This window comes from Uloborus diversus, chromosome 2 (genome assembly GCF_026930045.1).
Source record: "Uloborus diversus isolate 005 chromosome 2, Udiv.v.3.1, whole genome shotgun sequence".
Classification (NCBI taxonomy): Eukaryota; Metazoa; Arthropoda; class Arachnida; order Araneae; family Uloboridae; genus Uloborus; species Uloborus diversus.
In genome coordinates, this window is record NC_072732.1 from 109,785,808 (window position 1) to 109,808,985 (window position 23,178).

General features: G+C 30.7%; 1 protein-coding gene across 1 annotated transcript in view; it reads left to right on the forward strand.

Moving 5' to 3' along the window:
- Positions 1-23,178, forward strand: part of LOC129216476 (prolyl 3-hydroxylase 1-like) — a 42,906-nt gene that overhangs the window by 16,730 nt on the left and 2,998 nt on the right. The window contains exons 4-12 of the mRNA XM_054850691.1: positions 1,730-1,855; positions 2,174-2,310; positions 2,760-2,849; positions 12,993-13,226; positions 14,646-14,741; positions 15,961-16,111; positions 20,432-20,546; positions 20,905-20,977; positions 21,295-21,466. Of these exons, the coding sequence (XP_054706666.1) occupies positions 1,730-1,855; positions 2,174-2,310; positions 2,760-2,849; positions 12,993-13,226; positions 14,646-14,741; positions 15,961-16,111; positions 20,432-20,546; positions 20,905-20,977; positions 21,295-21,466 (1,194 nt within the window). The remainder of the gene's footprint in view (positions 1-1,729; positions 1,856-2,173; positions 2,311-2,759; positions 2,850-12,992; positions 13,227-14,645; positions 14,742-15,960; positions 16,112-20,431; positions 20,547-20,904; positions 20,978-21,294; positions 21,467-23,178) is intronic.

Sequence of the window (23,178 nt, forward strand, 5' to 3'; positions counted from 1 at the left end):
TGGTTAGAAAATGATCTAAAAATGTTGATGTCATCATGAAGACGCTTTGAGAAAATTGGCCTTGAATATAGAAAAAAATTCATTTTCGGTCATTTTTAAACGGAGTTTGTGGGCGTCGCCCTCGTAGTGTCACCGATTTGACAGCTGTAACAATATCTAACAAGACCATATAGTAATATGGAATCAAAAAATCCATGTCATTATAAGGACGCTTCAAGCAACAAGCACATTAAAATCTGCAAATTTGAAAAACCAGCAAAAATGTGCCACGCCCCCTAAACTAAAAAAAATTGTTTTCTCAAAAACGGTGAGTCAGACAAAGCTCAAATTTCGGATTTACATTACATTTATGATAAGGAACAACATATGTGAAAATAAAAAAAATTAAAAATGTCAACAATCACAAATGCTTTAAACTGCCTGATTCTTACAGACAATGGCTCTTAACCACTTTGACACACACTGGCAAAACATTTTTTGATGTTTTTATTGAACCAAGTAAATGGATTCTAAGAAAACTTTCCACTGTAAAAAATCCCTTGTTAAAATTACATATATATGTAACATTGCAAATGATTATGTTGACTAAAGGGGACCTCACAAATTACACAAATCAGGTGACAATATTACTCAAAATGATATTGCTTCAAAGAATATTTTATTTTTCATTTATCTTCTATAATAACTTGCCAATCATATGTTAGTATGGGTAAAATGCATTTACATTTATGTAAGGGAATAATTTCCTATCCTTTTGAACATTACTGACCTAGCTGGGCCCAGAGCCTGTTTCTAGCTGTTACTTCGGGATTTGCATGTGTTATTCTTTCACTAAACCAAGTATTATATTTTCTGGGAGGCATGCGATGACCATTTAGAGCTGGAAAAAAATCTTTCGGATTTTGGATAATGTGCCTTATCTCCCAAAAAATATGCTTAATGAATGAAACATGCATTACTAAGTTTAATATGCTGAAACAATTTTATTGCCATTTATCTTCCAGTTGAATGGTCACTTGGAACACACACATTTTTTGTGATTTTTTTTTTTTTTTTTTTCAAAATTGGTTTTCTGGCGAAATAATGTTGGTTGTGTTGTTAAAAAATGAATCTGGATTTTTCTTTACACTTTGGAGGAAAACATTTATTACAGCTGAGCAACATTAGTAGTGACATTTTCTTGTCAACTTTTTCAAATTTAATTGAGCTCTCAGAAAAAATGCTCTTTTGTAAAATTTGTATTTTGTAACACCTAATGTTGTTCCAGGCGACCATTCAGTTATGCAAAAGTGTTCAAAAACAAGCAACACATTAATTGTAATGCTGCTAGTTGTTTTGAAAATTACAGTAAAATGGTATCGGGAAAAATGAATGACTGGATGTTTTTCACCGAAAAAATACTACAGCCTACACTTACATCATACTTTGTATGCGACTTTTGTTGGTACATTAAAGCGACCTTTTCTGTTTGAATGAATGATTTTCCTTCTAGTTTTCAAAAATGTAATTCTATAAAATTGCAAAATTAAAATATATATATGACAGCTGTATTTAAGTTTAATTATGTATCTATTTTCATTGAACTTAGTTTGTTCGTTTTTTTTTTATTTATTTTTTAAAATATTTTTCAGTGTTTTAGTTCTAACAGTTCTTTGTATAGTCTTACAACTTTAATTTTAACATTTGTCATATTGTATTTAATATACATCTGTATATTTTATGTTTTTAGATCATTGGACGTATTCATTGAGATGCAAATTGAATTGTCCTAAGAAACTATCTTACATGTTTGGACAAAAGCATGATCAATTATTTACAAATCATTATCACTACCTGCAATTTAATTATTATAAAGGTATGCTTTTCTTTCATGCTGAATATTTTATGTATTTTCTTAGCTGTATAATTATAATTTAATGAAATTTTGTGTTGACTGAAAAATAAATCAGATAAGATTTTGTATTGGATTGCTGTTTAATAAAAATTTATGAGTTAAGTAGTTTCCAGTTACTAAAAGAAGATCTAGTGTCTTAAGTTTTATTGTGACGTGCAGTTGTTTTTAAAATAACAATAATAATAATAATGCTTTTAGTAATATGTTTATAAAATGAAATTGTTTTGTAGAGTTATGTAAAGAAATCATGTTCTTAAAATCTAAAAATTTCCTTTTTAGTTAATAAATTTAAAGAGACATGTGCAGCTGTACAATCATTTTTACTTTTTCATCCCAATGATGAGACAATGCTAGCTAACAAGCATTTTTACGCATCCCAACCATCCATTTCTGAAGATTGGTTCACTCCAAGAAAGGTTCTAATTTCTATATGTTATTTAATATAGGTGAAAACCATTAACTAATTAATTTACAGAATGTATATATCTCATACAAATATACTTATTTTTTCTAATTACTGTAAAGATTGGGCTTTGTTCATTTTTATTTACATAATTATATTATTTGTTTTTAAATTGTGATCATGTAAATCTGTGGTATTCATGTTGGATATAGGAAAATCATAAATATTTATATGTTAATTATCTCATCCCTTCACAATATTTTACTGATCACTAATCACTAATCAATAGAAGTTTTATGAATCAAGGTCCTTTTTTTTTACTAATACAGATTTTTTTACTATATTTTTTTAATCATTTTGTCATGCAAGAGGTTAATCATTTAAAGTTTTAACCATATCATAAAAAACTCCCTACTATGTGAATTTGTCTATGACTTTTAAAACTTTATTTTTTTTTTATAGGAAGCAGTTGATTACTATACCCAATACAAAAGAGAATCTAATTTACTGGAAGCAATTGAAAATTTCTTCAAACTTGAAAACACTTCTGAGGTAATTTTATTTTGTTGTGTTTAGAAATGATTTTTTTTTTTTTTTTTTCAATTTCTAGTAAGAACTTGACAGTTCAAAAATTGAAAAGTCTTTATTTTCAAATTGTACTTATACATGAGTGCTTAAAATTTCCATCTCACTTAAACATAGAGTGTAGGAATAAAAAACACAACTTTTACTATTGTTGTCTTGGAATATAGAGGCAATTTGAGGAACAAATCGTAAAGAATGAGACACCAAAAGGGGATCAGTTATAAATACTGGGATTATAAAATGATTCTTTGTAACATTATTAGTGTCCAAACAATTTTCAAAAGTATTTCTAGTGGAAATTTTCTCATGAAGATTTATTTTATTATGATACCTTTCTTTTCTATTTTTACATAATTTAGTATTAAATTTCAGTAGTTTCAGAAAGTAAATATGATTTACTTTTAATTAATATTATATGGAATGTTCTGCAATATTGGTTCCCTCTGTTCAGTGTTTCTTTCAGACCTTTTGCTCCGAGGGGGCACTTTGAAAGTTTGGGGGAGGGGCAAGGATGTATTTAAAGGGGGGTGGCAGTTTAAGAGTTCGGAGGGGTCAAGAGCGTATTTAAGGAGAGGGATACGCAGCCCCCCCCCCCCTACCTTCAAGAAATAAATTCAAAGTTACTTACTCTGAATAATTTTACAACTTCGACTTGTAAAGTTATCTTAATGTTTGACTTGCCCGCCCCCCCCCCCTCGAATAAATCAATGTATGCATCCAACAGGTTCATTATATCATTCCCATAAAAATGTAACACATCGAAAGACTGGCAGTACTACAATATTAAGAGAAAAAAACTTTTTATTGGAAAATACAAAAAAAAAGAAAGACAATGAAAACATTTTTTAATTATTAAAATGTACACAAAATGGCTCTAAGCAATAAAAATATCATCAAGTTTCATATTGACAATCCTCCGTCCCACTGCAAATGCATAAGAAACTTTTAAATTTATAAAACACGCAACAAAGCATGAATATCATGCAATAAATTTTATTTTATACTAGCAAAAATACCCGGCGTTGCCTGGGTCAGTAATAATTATGAGAAAAAATCGTTACTTGCTTTTTTTTCTGGTTTAAAGAATTTAAAACACATCTTTTTGACATGATTAAAAGTAGAGTTTCTTCCTTACCCATAAAAGTAAAATAGCAATAAGTATAAAGAACAAAATAGTATTGATTTAGAAAAGAAAGCAATATATTTAAGCATATACAAATTTCCAAAACATGAAATTATTCTTCTCATGTTTAAAAAGATTAATCTGTTGATACTTTTTTTTTTTTAACATGGAGTCTAAAACCTTCTCTGTATTTCTATTGACGTTGCTCTTAATCCCCTTATACTTGCTTTAGTTATTTTGGGAAATTTCAATCATTGTGGGCTCTTGGTGCGATTTTACCGAATTTGCGGGAATCGTTTTGGGATACCTTCGATGATGCTCCCTCCTTCTTTCCTTACTTTGTAAAACGATAGATTAATTTTCATTACAAAGATATTATTGCCAGGTGCTGAGATACTTTTGGTCACCATAAAATGGCGCTAAAGAGTTTCATTCGAAATGTTTCCAAAATAAGTAGTAAAATTTGGCGATTGTTTGAAATTGTGCAAAAAGGAAAAATTAATGGAAGTTTTTGTATTGTTTATGTATTTGCCTTATTTAGTTGCTGGATTATTTAACATAGTAAAAAAAACTTTTTTAAAGATTCTTTGATTGGCGATATTTTGTTTACATGGTGAAAACTGAGAAACATTATGACGTAGTCTTCGGCTTCAAAAACAGCGACATTGAAAAAAACTGTCAAATGCATCAACTACGGAAATATTTCTGCAAAATTTTGGCGATCTGCTGGTTGATTGGATAATGAGTAAGTGTTCAATCAGCATAAATAGTAATAAAAACCATTAATTACATTAAAGTTCCGTTTAAATGGAAAATGATCAGCCAAATCATGTATTATTTGCCAATCTTGTGCAAAAATCTTACTTCAAGATTTGACTTGAGAAAAGCCTTGAACAGTCACGAAAAGCAAAGATAGTCAACAGTACAACAATAGTCGCTTACGACAGGGAGACGAGATGATACACTAAATACTGTATTGAGTTTAGGAAAGCCTTCGAACATGGAACTAAAAAGCTCATAACTCGTTTTTTAATGTACTTAGAAATTTCGAATAAGTGCCATCTTCAGCAGAAATATCAGAGCTTTCGATGGACATATAATGTAAATATGTGCAAGTATTTTTTCATCCCTATATTAGAGAATTTATACGAAAATTGTATTTTATTGCTCCCCCAAGGTGGGTTTTGCCCCCCATAACGGGACGAAAACTACCCTATGTGTTATTCTGATGCATAAGCTATATTATTGTAAAGTTTCATCAAAATCCGTTCAGTAGTTTTTGCGTGAAAGAGTAACAAACATCCATACATCCAAATATCCATACATCCAAATATCCATACATCCATACATCCATACAGACAAACTTTCGCATATATAATAGTAGTAAGATTAATCTCATTTACAGAAACAAATATTTGTTAAATTGCTCCTTCTGAAGTCGAATTTTGCTTTATTAAACTGTCTGACATTTGGGTTGTTTTTCCTATTTTTCAAAAATATCTTTTTGTGAAAGAACATAGTCAAAAACATGGGGTAAGTTACTTTTTTTTTTCTAAATTATGACTTATTTTCTCTCTTAAAAAATAATTTTAAAGGATCTTCATCCGTTTGTAACAGCATTGTAAACAGAGGCACATTTAAGGACTATTTATTATTAAGTAGATAGAAATTTTTATTTAAAAAAACATTTTGTATGGAAGTTTATGTTTTTTTTTAAATATCTACATGGTTTTGAATGTTTGAAGTTAATGTCTACTAAGTAAACAACATTTATATTGTTTTCATTGTGTTTATATTGCAGGGGTTGAAGTAGTCCTATATAACCTATATTTCCTATATTTTCAAAAAAAACATCAAAATTGTCCTATATTTCCTATATTTTTCAAAAATGTCCTACATTCCTGTTTCTTACCCTATATATCTTTTAAAAAGAACAGTAAACTTTCTGGCATTGGATTTTTCGCTGAAAGAACATGCCCAAACGAATTTCAAATTAAAAAACTCAACAGCCTAAATTCTGCAACAGGCACCTTCTCTCATTGGCTACAGCAATGTGACGTCATTCTATAGTGGGCGGAGTTTCGAGAACTAAGTCTGAAGTTGGTTTTAGAATTTTGCGTTTGGAGCGGGGAGGGGTCAACAGCCGTTTGTTTTGTTTTCCATCATGGTATTCGTTGGTACATTTTTGTGTTCAGTGCATTTTCTGATCGAAATGTTCTAATTTTCTTTTTGCAATCTTTTCTTTTTGTGGAATTTTGTGATCGTGGAATGTTAGTTCCTTATGATGTTAAATCGTATTTTGTTGTAATAAGTGGAATTATAATGGCGAAATCGCATCGCTTAACAAAATTTCGTGTGGAGTTGTTGGACCAGGAGGAACCATTCTGCAAATTTTGGTGCATAGTGCATAAAGGAGAAGTTGATTTTACCGCTTTTTGCCATTTTTGCAACAGTTCAGTGCCCATAAGCAATAGTGGATTTTCGCAATCGAGGCAGCATGCTAAAACATTCAACCATAAAGAAAATTCTGAAAAACGTCTGAAGGATCCTTCTCAAGCTCTGTTTGTTCTTAATACAATTGATAAAGGGTTCAGTTTAGATATAAAATCAAAGAACAGTGGAATTGATCATGAGTGAGGAAGAGAAAATAAAAATTATCTTTGTTCAAATTTTGTTTAGTTATTTAGGCTATAAAGTACACTGGTTTTTCAAAAATCATTCTTTCAGATACAGTAAAGTCATTTCAGATGTAAGGTATAATTTTGTTTGAGGTTTTTTTTTTAAACAAAATCATTGATAAGAATAACTAAGTAATATATGATATGTATTATTTCTTTTTTTATAGCAAAATTATTCATATAATGTGTCCTATATTTATCCTATATTTTTTGTGGAAAATGTCCTATATGTGACAAGTCAGTCACTTCTACCCCTGATATTGTCATATGGATACTTGATCCCTGGGATCATTTGTCCCTCTAAACTAGAGATGTGTCATTCATGAACAAACGGGTCAAATAGAACAAATCCTTAAAAGGAACGGATCCATTCATTCATTTAAAAAATGAACAACCGTTCTTTTAAATGGTGAGCAGTTTAGAAAATTGTATTCATGCACTTGTGATAAAATCACATTTTGTTTTAAAAAATTACATTCATCTTCAAATTTTTAAACCTCCAATCAATCTCAAATTTCTTTTTTTTGTTAGTACAATATATTCATTCGAACCTTTTTAATTTCTGCTTTATTTATCTTTTTTTTTTTAAATGTTGCAGTTGATTTGCAATTTTCCAATGTATCCGTAGTAATGTTTTGTGTAACTTGTTTGGGCTCCCAACAAAATGTTTTTATATTTCACTTTCTGTCCAGCACACCTACTAAAGTCCTCCTCAGGCTTTCTGTTGTCAAAATTATTTCGAAAAATATCATTTATCACTTTTCTGGCAAATCTTTTGTCTTCTATAACATCCCTATCATACCGTCTGTATTGATTTTGTTGTATTTTTTACTGATTATTAATGTCTAATTTTTTCCCCCATTTAAAAAATGTTTCGTTTTTTTCTTCTGTTCTTATCGTTACCGTGGAATAATTTTGAATCTCCCTAATATTTTTAGTTTTTTCATTATACATGGTTTATTGGTAATATTATAATTATAGGGGATACTAGGGATGATTGATCCCTGGGGATATATGATCCCTCACCCAAAAATGTGCCAAAATCATTAAGTAGAGTTTTGAAACCTGACAATAATGTTAAAGTTATACTTGTACATAAAACTGGCAACTCTTTGTCTTTTTCAAACATTTTGTTTTAGCTCAAGAAATGATAAAATGTGTCAAGGGAAACTTTTTTCAAGAAAATCATTCTGAAGTTTGCATTATCTGTTATATACAACTTTAAAAAAAATTGCAAAGTATAATTTTAATGTATATACAGCCGTTAATAATTAAGACATATTTTTATTAAACTGCCACTGATTATTAATAATGGTATACGCCCAAAATGTCGCCAGTTCAAAATGTCGCGGGCCCAGAATGTCACCGAACCAAAATTTGCTAGTAAAATTTAAATGTACGTCAATGCTTTTCAGCATAAAAGTTGCGAAAGAATATTAATTGCCTTTCAAAGTAAGTTCCTTCAAAAATTCCAAACATTTTCTTCTGTCTTAATTCGTAAACATCAGACAAATTCCAGAAAGTTAATAGTTTTCAGAAAAATATACGTTTTTCTGTATACCATTACAAACGTAAACATGCAAAAGGGTGGTGCAACGGAATTCTCTTTTTCGTTTAATAATGACTGCTATATCTCAAGATGTAACCCAAGGATTCAGGCAAAAAATTGGTATGGAAGTAAAACTAAATGGTAACAGGAGCTCTTTCTGCTTTAAGATGATTTTTTTTAATTATTTGTGCGAGTCACAATTTGGTCGTTTGCAATATTTTAAAAGTACTAGCTGCATCGCCCAGCTTTGCACGGTTCACCTCGAAAATAAAAGTTATGTCAAGTGACACGTGTTCAACATTCAGGCTTGAACCAAAACGAAAAAAAAATCAGTGAAATTTTGCAGCAGATTGCGGGAAACGGTCCAAAAAGTAAACATTTTAAATCCCCTGATTACAGGAAAATCCTCAAAACAAAAACAAGAATTTTACTTGTTCATATTCGAGAAAAAAAATGGCAACAGATCTTTCATCTCAATGATTTTCTTCATGCTATACATTTTAATAAAAGCATTGCTGCGGAAAGTTGAGATGAAGCACTGAATAATAATTTCAATAGAGGAAAGTCTTCGAAAAATAGGGATTTGATTTTGAAATCTAAGAGTCATAATTAATAGTTTTTAATTGATATCCCCACTAATTATTATCTGAGGATTATGTTAAACAGCCAAACATGAAGACGGGAAGATTACGAATCCATCGATACCTGGTTCGATGGTCAGTTCACTGTCGTTCGGGAGAAGAAGCTTGGACATACATAGATATGCTCAGTTTTTAATTATATAAGATTTTTTTCTGAAAGAACATGGTTAAAAACATAGGATCTAACCATTTTTTAAATAATTTGTTGAAGTTTAATATTTTTAAAAAATTACTTAAATCGGTGATCTTTCATTGTTTAAATTTCTTACCGATGACATCACAAATGATGAAATGCCATTCTGTGTTGCCATTCGCAGAGCAAAATATTTAATTCGTATCTTTACTCACGTGTATTGGCAACGATATGGTTGATGGCAAGCATAGAGCGCAACTTTAATTCGCTTCTTGATTATCATAACGTGGAAATGTGGTAGAAAGATGTGCCAAAAAGCATCATTTGTGACGTCATTAAGATCACGCCTTGTTTGAAAAATCGGACATTTAAAAAAAATAATTAAAAAATAACTGCTGGGAAACTGAAAGAATTTTCTGGTTCTGTGTTATTTTTTTGCTTATTCTATTCATTTTGGTGACTAAAAGTACTACTTTTGACTGAAGGAAACAACCCCATTAGAACGTAATTAAGTAAACAATGAAACATACATTAAATTTATATATTTTCATTAGATCGTCTCAAGAACAGACAAGAGAAAAAGAGGGCGATTGAGCAAGATATATAAAAAAAAGAAAAAATTTAAATTAGTCAAATATTCCCCTTTTTTCTGTAGAACTTTAATTAATGGGGATGTTGAATAAACACTGAATTAGTATTCTTTCACAATTTTTGTAATAAAAATTTGCTACTCGAAATATCGATTCCTTCCAAGAACACTTTATTCATTTTTTATTTTTATTATTGATATGTTCTTTTTGAACTACCAAACCGTACATAGAGCCTTTTTTTTTAAAGCCTATTTTAATATCAAGTCTAATTCTTTTTCACGTTTGTTGCGATTTCATTGTGGGCTGGTGATCGAAAAAAACACAATGAATTCAAATTTGTATCCCTTGCCATTTTCGACTTGTATTTGTTGTAAATAAAGTGTTTGTAATTGATTTTGGCACATAAGCAAGGCTTTAAAAGGAATTTTCATTGCAGCATAAAAGTTAGGTGCCCTTTGTTTTTGTCAATTACAACAAATGTGATAAAGAAAAAAACAATAATAATGTGCGGGAAATGAAAATATATAAACCTGAGATTAGGATCATTTCAGGTTGGAACCTTAAACAAAGTTTTAGCAATTAGTACTATTTTTTCCGAAATTTGGAATTCTGACGACAACCCTTTAAAACGCCAAATAGAACAGGAACAATTTTATAGAAAATGGCTGCGCGACTCAAAGTCAGAGTCAGACTGAGTTTGGAGTAAAAGCATCGGAGTTAAGAGTTGGGAGTCAAAGGTTTGAAATTCCAAGTGTCCGAGTTGGTCATTTTCCGCAACTCTGCCAGTGCTAGCAGAGCTCATGGTAAAAAAATTCCAAAGCGTTACTGATTATTTCTGCGGAAAATTTCGGATTTCACAGGTTTCATCCACTTTGTGAGAAAAACAAGTATTCTTGTTCAAAATTTTCCTGAATTGATACAAATTTTGTCTAAATCCTTGTATTACTTTTTGAGATACATCAGTCATAGATAATAAAAAAAAGAAAGAAAGAAAAAACATTTGATTGCCCCACCCTCTGGTGTTATTGGCCCCGACATCTATCCCCCGGCTGCTTCCTAACATTTTATTTGACTCCGTTCATCATATCTTGAGCAATGACAGCCACGCATATTGATGAAAACGTTCAGTTGCTCCACTATCTTGAATGAATTGACACAAAAAACCACTCAGTCCTAAATCATATATGGGTCCTTGCGGGTATCGTTTGAATTCTCACTACAGGTTTTGAGGTAGAATGGCCCCAAAAAATCGGTCACATACAAATGCAAACACACTATTCTCGAAGAAAAGTTCAAAATAATTTAGGGAACATCAGAACTGAACGCTGTCAAAACGTTTTACAGTTGGTAGATAGCGAGTCGCAAGAAATAAGATAACGTAACGCTTGTATTCTATTTGTTTGCTGAAAAACAGCCGAGGGTTGCAAATCCAAACGGGATAATTTTTTAAGATTTTATCAAGAAACTCCAGTCCCATTTTTAACAGAGACATTCATTAACGGCAATTACCTTTATTCCTAAATTTGATGTTAAAAAGCATTTTTGTACATTTACGTTTTTCTTACCAAATGAATGAGAGAATTTTGGATTGGCAACATTTTGGACAGGCGACATTTTGGTCTGTGACATTTTGGAACAGCGACATTTTTGCCCGGCAACGTTCTTGACAGGCGACATTTTGGTCCAGCAATATTTTGGACAGGCGACATTTTGAACCAGCGACGTTTTGACCGCAACATTTTGACTAATTAATAATAGAACAAGCATGTTTGTAAAAATCTCATATTTGGGGTACTTGATCCCTTCAGTTTCACGGTTACATGAGCCCAGGGATCAAGTATCCCTATAACAATGTAAACACAATGAAAATAATATAACTGTAGTTTACTTAGTTGACTTTAATTTTAAACATTCAAAACCATGTTAACATAGTAAAATTTATCATAGTATGAGTGAAAGATTGAAAGATATAAACAGACACTGCAGTTAATCTAATAAAAATTTAAAATATCAGTTCACACTTGTAACTAAACTGAGGGTTTTTATTTACACATAACACCTCAAACATATAAACATAAACTAACCCTATTGATTAATTATGTTCTGATCAGTCACATGAGCTTGAACAAGCTGATATTGATTGTCCTTGATTGAATTTGAAAAAAAAAAAAAAAGATTTTGCTACATTTAGATTTACAACGAAAAAGAGAGTTGCCCACTATGTAAACTAAATACAATAAAAAGTTGGATTTCCAGAGTTTGAAATAAGTTTTTTAATGAAAAAACAATATGCTTAAGCAATCTATTTTTCCTTAAAAAATTGGCAAAAGTGTAGCAGATGAAAGTGAATGTGTTAAGATGCTACATTCAGTTAGATAGAGCGGAACTTTAAGAACTACAACAGCTGTAGTGTTTGCATTTGAGTTTTCAGGTTTTGAAAATATATGCTAGACTTTCTTTTCTTTTTCGTAAGTACTATACAGATACTTACATTTTTCTTTAAAAAAATCATTCAATTGAAAAACTCCTAATTTTATTATGACAAGACAAGAAGCAAATAAGTTGAATTTTGTTGCTATCATTGTAATTTTTTTATTAGTTTTTTTTTAATTTTAGCTTTATTACACTACTTTTAGAAGAATTGATAGCTTTATTTATAAAATATATTGTTCAAAACTGTATTGGAGGGTAAGTAATTGATCAAAAGCATCTTCTGAGTTCAGTTGTGTACATTTTTCTACAAATTTCCTAGTTGAATTTAAAACAATGTTATTTTTGTGTTCACATTATCATCATCTAAGAAAGAAAATTAGAAATATTGTCATTTTTTAGAAACATTATGTAGAAAACTAAAATCTATAGGTAAATTTCTGATCTAATGAAAAGTCTACGTATTTTCTCAGTGGGGATACATGATCCCTTTATGAAATTTTTGAAAAAAATTATTTTACCAAAACTATCTGTTTAATTTCAAATAAAAAGAAAAATACTGTCAGATAGAGAAAAAATTACCTTTGTTCACGTACTTTTTTTTTTTAAACTGATCCCCCATGAAGGGATCAATTATCCCTTGATGTGGGGATACATCATGATCCCTTTTTAAAAATATTGATAAAAAAATATTTAAGCAAAACTATCTGTTTAGTTTCAACTGAAAAAAATATTGTCAGATAGAGGAAACAATTGTGATTGTTCACGTATTTAAAAAAAAAAAAGAAAAAAAAAACTGATAATTTGCACCTGATAAAAAAAATTGAAAACTAAAGTGGGGATCAAGAATCCTCAGTCTCACCCTATATACAGTGCTGTAGCTGGAAAAAAATAAAGATAATCAATTTAAGGGAACAACACTTATATAAATGGAATCATGTTTTCAGAATTTATTTGTTCTTACAGACATCAAAGTCTCCAATGCCTCCACCTGGGTCATCTGCAAAGGCTGCAACCTTTAGTCATGAGAATTTAGGCAAGAAGAAAGACAAGCTTTCTGAAAAAGAGATAACAGCATGGTTCAAATCTTCTGATATACTTCCTCTTATGAAAGAAAGAGAATTGAATGGATCAAACCGAGTCGTTTTCTCCAACGTAGTTTCTGAAAATGAGTGTCAGCAACTGATGGATTTGGCCGAGGTACTTTTGTTTCTAAAACTATTGAATGTCTTTTACTTTGTGTTGTTATTAGCACTTTCTCTACTATGTCCGCTTACAGACAGCTTATGGTTGCAGTGTCATTTGCTGATGTCGCTCTAGAATGACAAGAGCCAAGCACAGGATACTTTATGTTGAGCATAAGCCGTAAAACTCTCATCCCTTTTTCTTGTCTCATAATAATATTTATAAAAGTTAATTAAGTCTGATAGTTGAAAGCTAACTGCAAACTTTAACAACAAATATCTCAACAGTGAAAGGGTTAGTTAGCATATCAAAGTTTATCAGCCATTGAATCTCCAGTTCCATGCCTTTTTTAACTCATGCATTTTACCATGTTCTATAAAGTTTTACATGATGACACAGATAGCACTAGACAGATAGAATAATTATTATAGAGGACGAAATCTTCTCCAGACTAGCTAAGCCCACTGCCAGAGCTATATACTATAGATGCGCTGCTCAAGTTCAATATTCTAAGGCCAAAGGCTCCCCCCCCCCAAATGAGAAAAATACCCCTTAAAATACCCCCCCCCCCCCCCTCCCCGAAAATTTCAATGGCGCAGTCTGCGCCATGACCACCCCTAGGTGCTTATAAAATATTATTTTTCAATAAATTAAATTATTATTTTCTGGAAACTTGGATCATTCAATATTTTACTCAGTGTTTTTCAAAAATTCGGTGTATAAGTGCATGCTTATATTGTTGTCTTAAAGCAACAGTAGGAAATCTTACTGTTGCTCTGAGGCAAAGACATATTGTTCCTTTTTTTTTTTTTTTTTTGTAAATGCAATATTGAGAATATTATTTAAGATAAGAAAATTTTTATAATTGCCAGTTATGAAAATGATCTCCATAAACCTTTGGTTGAACTATCAAAAACTGTTTCTGTATTTAATAAAGTTTTTTTTTTTTTTTTTTTTTTTTTCAAAACACTGTCATACATTCTAAAACCTTGATTATTTCATGTTGAAAAAAAAGTCATTTTAAAGGGAACGTTTAGTTAGTAAAGATGTTTTCAAAAAACATTATTTTATATGTTTTATATTAGCTTGTGTGCGCAAATAATTGTTTGTGCAAAAAAAAAAAATTATTAGTTACAAATAGGAGCAATAGCTAACACGTATTTAAATTTTTCAAAGCATTTTTATTGATCAAATTATTGTATTGTATTAACATGATTTGCTGAATCTTCCTTATTCAGATATAGTTTTTCAAGTTTCTAATTTTTGAAGATGATTGATGGTCTTGTGTGTTGAGATGGTGAAAAAAATTTTTTTTTAAATTTTAATTGCACTTATTTTATTATTGCTTGAAGAACTTATACTTTACCTAAAACATTTTATTTATTTTTTAATTTCAACTATGCAGTAATTTTTTTCTACTTCAAAACTTTTTAGGGAGGTGGTTTATATGGTGATGGCTACAATGGAAAAGAATCTCCGCATACACAGTTTGAAATGTTTGAAGGCTTAACTGTTGCTAGAGCTGCTATGGTATAAAATAATATTATTTGATTTTTAATTACTAAAAAAAAAATATGCTTCTGTAGCATGCGTATGAATCAGTTCTGCAGTGCATTAATGTTTATCTAAGAACTACTTAAGTTGAATGTTCTCTAAACTCTTTCTGGAGTCATTATTCTTTTACAAATTAAATTTTTCTTTTCTGGCACCTTAAATCAATCAATATTTCACTTTGTGCGTTTCAAAAATTCAGTGTATAAGTGAATGCATATGCTGGAGAGCAGAAAAACATTTGTCTGAAATCTGTCAAAGATGGGTGCTCACGCTCTTTTATATGCTGATAAATAACTAAAAATGTTTTTTTTTTTTTTTTTTTTTTTTTTTTAAGAATTAGGTTGTGATGACTCGATGCAGAATAAGTTTCTACATCTAAGGCAGCAAAACCCTGAAAATTACTATTTTTGGCCTTGCGTTAGTCTGGCTCTGAGGTGCAGATATATTCTTTCACAGTTTTGTTTCTGTAATTGTTCTTTTAGATGGCCAATTCTTTTAGAAACAGCAAATTTCTTGAAGCTAAAAATCATTATCTGCAGTTTACTACTCTTTAGTAAGGAAGAAAATGTTTAAGAAGCATGAAAAAACCATGTAAGAAGTATAGAAAAAAAAACTTGCATGAGTATATACTGTCTTTTTTTTTTTCATTAATGAAAAATTTAGTTTTGAATAATGTATACTATTCTGTATCACATTAACAGTCAAGTTGGTTGGTTTACAAAGTTTGATTAGTTGGTAAGATTTAAACTTGCAGACACCCACAGAGACAGAGATTAGCAAGTAATTTATGAGAAGTGTGAAACACTTTAGTGCTAAAGCATTCACTGGTAGTTTTCATCCAAAGCCTTTGGAAGTTATTCAAACGTTAAATAAGTAGCCAAGTGGATCAACAAGATTTTTTTTCTTAAATTCAATTAAGATCCCTAAACAAATTCAAAAGTCAATGAAGGTTAGGAGAATAATAAGTTTTTATGTACAGTTTTGTTAAGAGAATAGTTTAAATGTTATACTGTGAAATAGGTTTTCAATACTCTATCTGCAATTGATTGTTGTATTCATGATTGATTTTTGTGCTATTAGTAAAATGAAATATAAAACCAGTGTTAATATTATTGATTTTTTTAATGAAATCTTTCCATCTGTATACTTTATGTTATATTTAGGAAAAATATACTGATAAGTTTTTTTCTTCCAGCTATCTCAAAGGGGAATTTTGAATCCTTTGGCTGCTGAATTGTTTTTAAATGTCAGTGAAAAAGCTCGGAAAGCTGTTGAGGTATTCTTTAACCTAGAAACAGAGCTCTTTTTTGCATACACACATCTTGTTTGTCGCACTGCTTTACCAGGTAAGTGTAAGAAATTGTTTTTATAAGCATAGTGTTTATTGCTTAAATTTCACTATAGAGCTTGGCATCAATTTTATAGAAAACATTACAAATATTTGTGTAAATAAATTTAGTATATTTGTAAATTCAGTATCAAGTGCTAACACGTAAAATTGGCATTATTCGTATATGTTGGGCTAAAGCCTTCATATTTATATAGAGACATTACATACATATTTTCCAAGGTATTTTTCAAATTCATAAAAATTTACTTTGTATTATTTCGTTTTACCTCTCCGGATTAATGGCGTCTCCACTCACGGTGTTACTATATGTGAGATGTAATCAAGTTTGTTGAGTAGCATCTGGCCTTAAGCATTGCGAAAATAATTTCAATTGATTCTATGTTTGCAAAACTCACTGTGTTAAGACGTATTAGCTCAAGGTAGAAATGGATTGCGTCACATCATTACGTACCGTACCTGTAACCATATAAATAAGCCGCCAATCAATCAATCAAGGATGTTCTGATTCTGATGTTGTTCTGGTTGTTTTCAGTTTGGGAGCCCAGCTCTATTTTCCCCATGCAGTGCCGTGGAATTGTTTTTCAGAGCTTAGATTACCTTCTATACTTTTTATTAGTGTTGTAAAAGGCACAATTTTTGAACATTCAAAACGTTAACTGAGCAAATTTACCATCAAAAAAAAATTTTTTTTTAAATTTATTTCCATAGTGTTTCAAAAAAATTAAGGGTATAAATCTCAAACTGAATAATTTTTTGATAATATTTTCCACAAATTACAGAAGTAAAGACGTGTTATTTATTTTGAAAACAATTTTAGAAAAAAAGTAAATTGGAAGTTTGATGTATGTCCAAAAGTTACGATCTGGACAATGCTATTATGTGAGAACTAAGTATACGATTTATATGTTTGAAAGGGGTATTTTTGAATCCTCAAAATCAATTTTTAATTATTTTAAAATGTTTTCATATGCTTTTATGCAGTATCTTTGAAGCAAAATCATTTTTCTTAAACGTACATGTGAGATGTAAAAATTGCGTTACGATCTAGACGCCAATAATTCTGTCTATTTATTCATTATTATAAATCATCTACTGTCTTATAACCTTAATAAAAAGGTTCTTATAATGTTAATTTCTATAATCCATTAGTATTTTGCATAATTAATACATGAATAACAATAGAAACACAAGTTTGCGATCGTAACGAACGCATTTAAGTAAACAAAACGGAGGCAGCTCAGAACTCTGCAACATTTCAAACATGGTTATATGTTATTCAACTAATATTTTGGATAAAATGTTTTCTAATTACAACAATAAATCAACAGCTAAACTGCAATTATTTAATAAATAGTTCCTCAATGTTCTAATATTTAGGTATTACTCTTCTTTACACAAAAATCTCCAAGCAAACCCCGATTGGGGACAACTCACAGCGTACAATAAGCAAAGAGCAAAGGGTTACCAGTGGGGATTTCCCGTTTTTGCCAATTGCATCAGTTATAGCAACTTTATCACCTGCACTGGCAAAATAGATGGGTTTTATTTTCGCATTCTACGAAACCATAACAAAATTTTATTATTTAAAGACCAAAGTACTTCATTAATCCTCTCCATATTTAATTGCAGCATTTAAAAATAAATAAAATTTTCATTGGAAAAGTTCAAAAATTGTGAAATTTACATTATGATGATGTCCAAAATAGGTTACCTACTGGACAACTATGTCCAAAATTTGTTACCTACGGACCCATCATTAAACTGCTATTTAATAATTTTTATAAATACCTGCTGTCTTTTTATGTTTATATATGATGTTCTAGGTATACATACTATGCAATAAAAACAAAATTGGCGTCAAATTTGAAAAATTTAAAAATTGCTCAGAATTAACTTTTTTGCTCCCACCTTTTGAAAACTACCCAATAATATTTATGGAACTTTCGTATTAATGGTAGACAATCATGGAATGATGGTGACTGGAGCATCTATATTCTGTCGATATGTATATTGCTTGTCACTTGTAATGATGTTGTCTGCTGCTTATGGGATACTTGATCTACTAGATCTTATCAAGCCTACCGCCTATGTGTCTTGAAGGTTAATGTGCCTGTTAATTGTTAACTGGATGTCATTTGATGTTGAATGATACTGCTGCTCATCTGAGGGCCCTGATGATTCTTCTCGGACGTTTTACATAAGGTCAGTTGGGGTAAGTGCGGTCTTGGGGCAAGTGCGGCTTAGGTTGATAATCAGACACCGGGAATTTCTGCAAGGGCTGCTGCTATCTAGGTAGCTTGGTAAACGTTATTACTTTGCACTGCGTGCGTTAGATCGCGCTACTTGAATGGTAACTCTATTCCCTCTCTCGTTTCCTAACTTTTGTCATTCCCACTACAGTGCCATGTTGTTATGGTTCGAGAAATCATCGTTTCTTCTGTTGTTATTCTCACTTTTTCGTGCTTCCAAAACGTAAGTACAACTATTTCATGTCTACTTTTCGTATTTTTAAAGCTGAGATTCATTATTTTTTACTTTAAAATCAATTAATTTTAGGGCTGCACATGCCCCAGAAAATTATACGACTGGGAAAGTGCGGCCCGAAAAAAAGGGGCAAGTGCAGCCTCGCATTTTTTGGGGCTGCACTTTCCCATTAATCTGGCAATGTTCTTTTATGACAGATATAATTTGCTTGCAACGATTTAATGAAGCAATGTAATTAATTTTTAAACCCTGTATCATTGTCTAACTAACAATAAGTGTCACTAGTCTATATTGCTCCAATTTTTTTTAATATTTTTAGTAAAAATAGTGCGGAATTACAAAAGAATTACGTCAAAAGCTGGCTCCTGCCATCGGAAAGAACTTTCTGCTGCTTTAGAAGCGATACGTTCAGGCACCCTAACCTGTAAAGGTGCGAGCCGGCATTTCAAAATATCGCGGGCAACATTACAGGATCATCTGAAAGGTCGGCGTGGAGTGAAGTCCACAACGATGGGCCGGCCACCTGCAATATCTGTTGCAATAGAACACATGATTGCCGTCAATCTGAGGCACTGGCGTTCGCGAGATCCAAGACGACGACATTGTTTCAATCCTTCCAAATCCCTCTTCAGATCGTAGAGGAAATTTGATATTCTAAGTAACGTTTTCAGAATCTAATATAAATTAAATTGTTAATTACTATACTAAGTGTACTTATACAAAAAAATATGTTCAAGTTCGCCAAAGACATGTTACCTTTTGTCAGTTGTATAGTTACCTTTTGTATTATTAAGTTAATATTTTATAAGTTCGTTGATATTCAAGTTTTAAAGATTATTCCTTGATATGCAAGTTTTGTTTTTGTTTTTTTAAGCTTATTAGCATAATATAAGTTATCTTTCATGTTCCTTATTTAATCTGAAATAAAATCTTCATAATTTTGTTTAATAATCCATTGTTTCTTGAACGTTCTTCATTTTACATTGACAGGTTTTGTTAGGAAAAATGTAATTACTTCCCAATGAATAGGTGAAAATAAAAATAAAAAAATCGTTTTTTATTAGGACAAAATACTTTATTGATTGCACTTGCCCCTTATTTTCTCAAACGATTTTTAAAAAAAATTCAGATAGGTGATGCTCTTGCCCCACTTTTATTGAGAAAGTGTGGCCCTAGAGCACAATAGTTTTTAAAAAAAATTTCATTTTTTTACCTGCAATGATTTTAACAGGCTCATGTCTTGGGAAACACACTAAAACAGGTAACATACGAAATAAAAATTAAAAAATTTGTATCAAGTCTTGTAATGTCTAGACCTTAATGAAGTCGAACAATTTAAGGGCTGCACTTCCCCCAACTCACCTTATGTATTATGTTTTATCAATCTCCAAGGTGACGTCAGGACCAGGAGATCAGGGAAAAGTCGTAATTTTATCAATCAATAAAAATTAGGAAATGTTAGGAAATTTTAAAAACGTAATATATATATATATATATATATATATATATATATATATATATATATCAAGGAAAATTGTTAGATTGAAATGAAAAAAAAAACCCCAAGAATAATACATTTTCAACCAAGCTCGAAAATATTGAGTCAAATAGTCTCATCACCGTGCACTAAACAGAGAAACATGCTTTTATTACTAAAATGGAGTAATCGACAAATGTTACCTTTTTAAAAGTTTGTTGTGAAAACAGTTTAAAAGATGAATATAAAAATTTTACCTTTACCAGAGATACAAATAAGTTCTGATGTGCTTCTAATACTGTCTTTCTCGATGCGTTTAATGTGCCATAAATCTCTTTTAATGTACTGTTTCAGATTCAACAAGTTCTCGTCAAGATCTCAGTCACCCGATTCATGCAGATAACTGCATACTAAAATCCACTGGAGAGTGCCTTAAAGAAAAGCCTGCTTATACTTGGAGAGATTATAGGTTTGTATTTTACAGTATAGAATTTTCGCCATGTATTCATAAGATGCCCTGAAGTTCTTCAGTTTTCTTAGCTATATAAACCAGTAATAGGCACAATTACTGTATTTTTATACTAGCTAGAACTTAAATAGCAGTTTTACATCCATCAGTTACACGCATAAAAGTTTTTTTCTTTTCGGTAATGCTTCAATTTTGACCTGAATTGTATTTTAGTCATTGTGTTTCAATTTGTGTCTTAATATCTTGTAAATAATGTAGTATCTCTATTTTAATTAGATTACTAATTTTTGGAGGAAGAAAATCTAAAATAAATAAAAAAATTCTTTATAGTAATCATATGTATTTTTTAAATCTTTAGCTCTATTGTTTATTTAAACGAAGATTTTGAAGGTGGAGAATTTATATTTGCAAAAAATAAGAACAAGATACAGGTGAGGAGTATCTTTTTTTTATATCTACTAATTTATTAGATAATAGGTACATGATTTACATTTTTTATGATACACTTAGTATAATTTCCAGAAATGTGTACCATTGAACTGTAGATAATCTAATTTAATTTTTGGTAAAAAATTTAAGTTGTAATTGTCAGTTAAATGTTATTTGATCTGTCACTGCCTAATTTTATTTTGCTATGATGTTTCCTATGACTTTTTTTTTTCATTTAATAAATATACAATGTATATTTTTTTTAATTGTGTTAAATAAATAATTGTTTTAACTAATTTAAAATTTATTTATTTTAAAGGCTAGTATCAAACCAAAATGTGGTCATATGGTTGCGTTTTCTGCTGGCAAAGAAAATCTTCATGGGGTTAAAGCAGTTAAGAAGGGTCGCAGATGTGCTCTTGCCATGTGGTATACCCTGAATTCCTTCTATCGGGAGAGAGAAAGAGATTTTGCTGAAACAGTGCTCCATGGTTTGTGGAATAAAAGACAACTTGCTAATCGTGTCACAAAATCTGATTATGTTAAATCGGCTTTGCACAAATTTGTTGAAAACACTAAGCAAGAGCATTTACATGTTCATTCAGAATTGTAAAGATTAAGTTGAAAATATCTAACAATTATTGAGTCAATTTTGTTTTTAACTGCTTCAAAGCTTGTTTTTAACCTACTTTTTCATTTGTAAAAAGAAAAAGCATGAAAGAGGGCTTAATGTTATCTCTATATATATAAAGGTGACTATGTTTCTTTGTTTGTAACCAGTGGCCAGAAGCCCCCATAGCACCTACAGCTCTGAAACTTGGCACAAAAATCGACCATACCTCGGGGGTCTGCACCTCAAAGCCCAAATTCTTAATTTCTAATTAGTTTTTTCTTAATTAAATGTTTTATGTGATTTTTAGCCCTTTTTTTGTGTAATTCATCCCAGACCCTTAACCAATCGCGCCAGGAAAATATTTTTTGTACTATAGGAAATTTAATTTTAAATATGACAACCAAAAAAATTTTGAAGCTTGACCAATTTTTACATTTTTTATGAATTTTTGAAAAACCTTTATTTTGTGTTTTTTCCCGGGTTCAACTTTTTTCTAAACCCATCCCCCAAAAAGTATTAGGTATTTCTTTCTGAAAATTTAGTATGTAGTAGTAAAAACATGTCTCCCTCTTCAGAAAAAAAGTTTTCAAAAATATGCTATAACTTTTTTTAAAAAAAATTTTTTACGAAATTTATACAAAAACCTTTATTTTTTGCTTTTTCCTGGGTTAAATTCTTTCTAAACCCATCCTACAAAATGTATTAGAGATTTCTTTCTGAAAATTTAGTATGCAGTAGACAAGACATTTCACCTTCTTCAGAAAAAACAATTTTTCAAAAATATGCGATAGCTTTTTTTTTTACATTTTTTTAAAATTCAAAATGACACATTTTATCTTCTACGTCTGTTCCGAGTAGGGGGGAAATGTTTCTTCATTCTGTGACGTTATGCCTAGATTGAAGGTTTTGCTGTGTCGTGTTTTTTTTTTTTGCATCGGCTTACTTGGCAATTAACAGTGGAGTTGCAGATTATTATTTGTTTTTCGCAAAATATTTTAAATTGCAAAGGATTGCATTTAGGTTTTTAAAGGGTGTTCACGCATTTTAGTTAAAAAGTATGATTACTGGTTATTTGACATCAGACGGGGGGGGGGGGGGGAGGGGGGTATTCTGGAGTTTTGTTTTCCTTTTTTCAAACGATAGCTTTTCAATAGTTAAATTTTTCATACGGGGTACGGGATTTCCTTTTTGTCCTAGATGTACTGTATTTTTCAATTGCTTTGTTTTTCTGCTGGGGAGTTGAATTATTTTTCATACGGGATACGGGATTTCCTTTTTGTCCTAGATGTACCGTGCTTTTTAATCACAATTGCTTATCGGCCAGAGTTTGATTCGCGGTTAATTGGATGAGTTACTGCAGCGCGGTCACTTCCGCCGGACGTTTCGCTGTATCTATTTTACGTTACATATCTGCATACTTAATTTAATTAAAATAGTGAGGTGTTTCTTTTTCTTTTTTGCGCTATTTAATTAAACGAATAAAGCACAGTTTTTTTAATGATCTTTGCAATTTTGGCATAAAAAGGTGAATGACACAAAACGCAACTGGAAATAGGTATAGAAAATACGAAAAAGATAGATATAGATTAA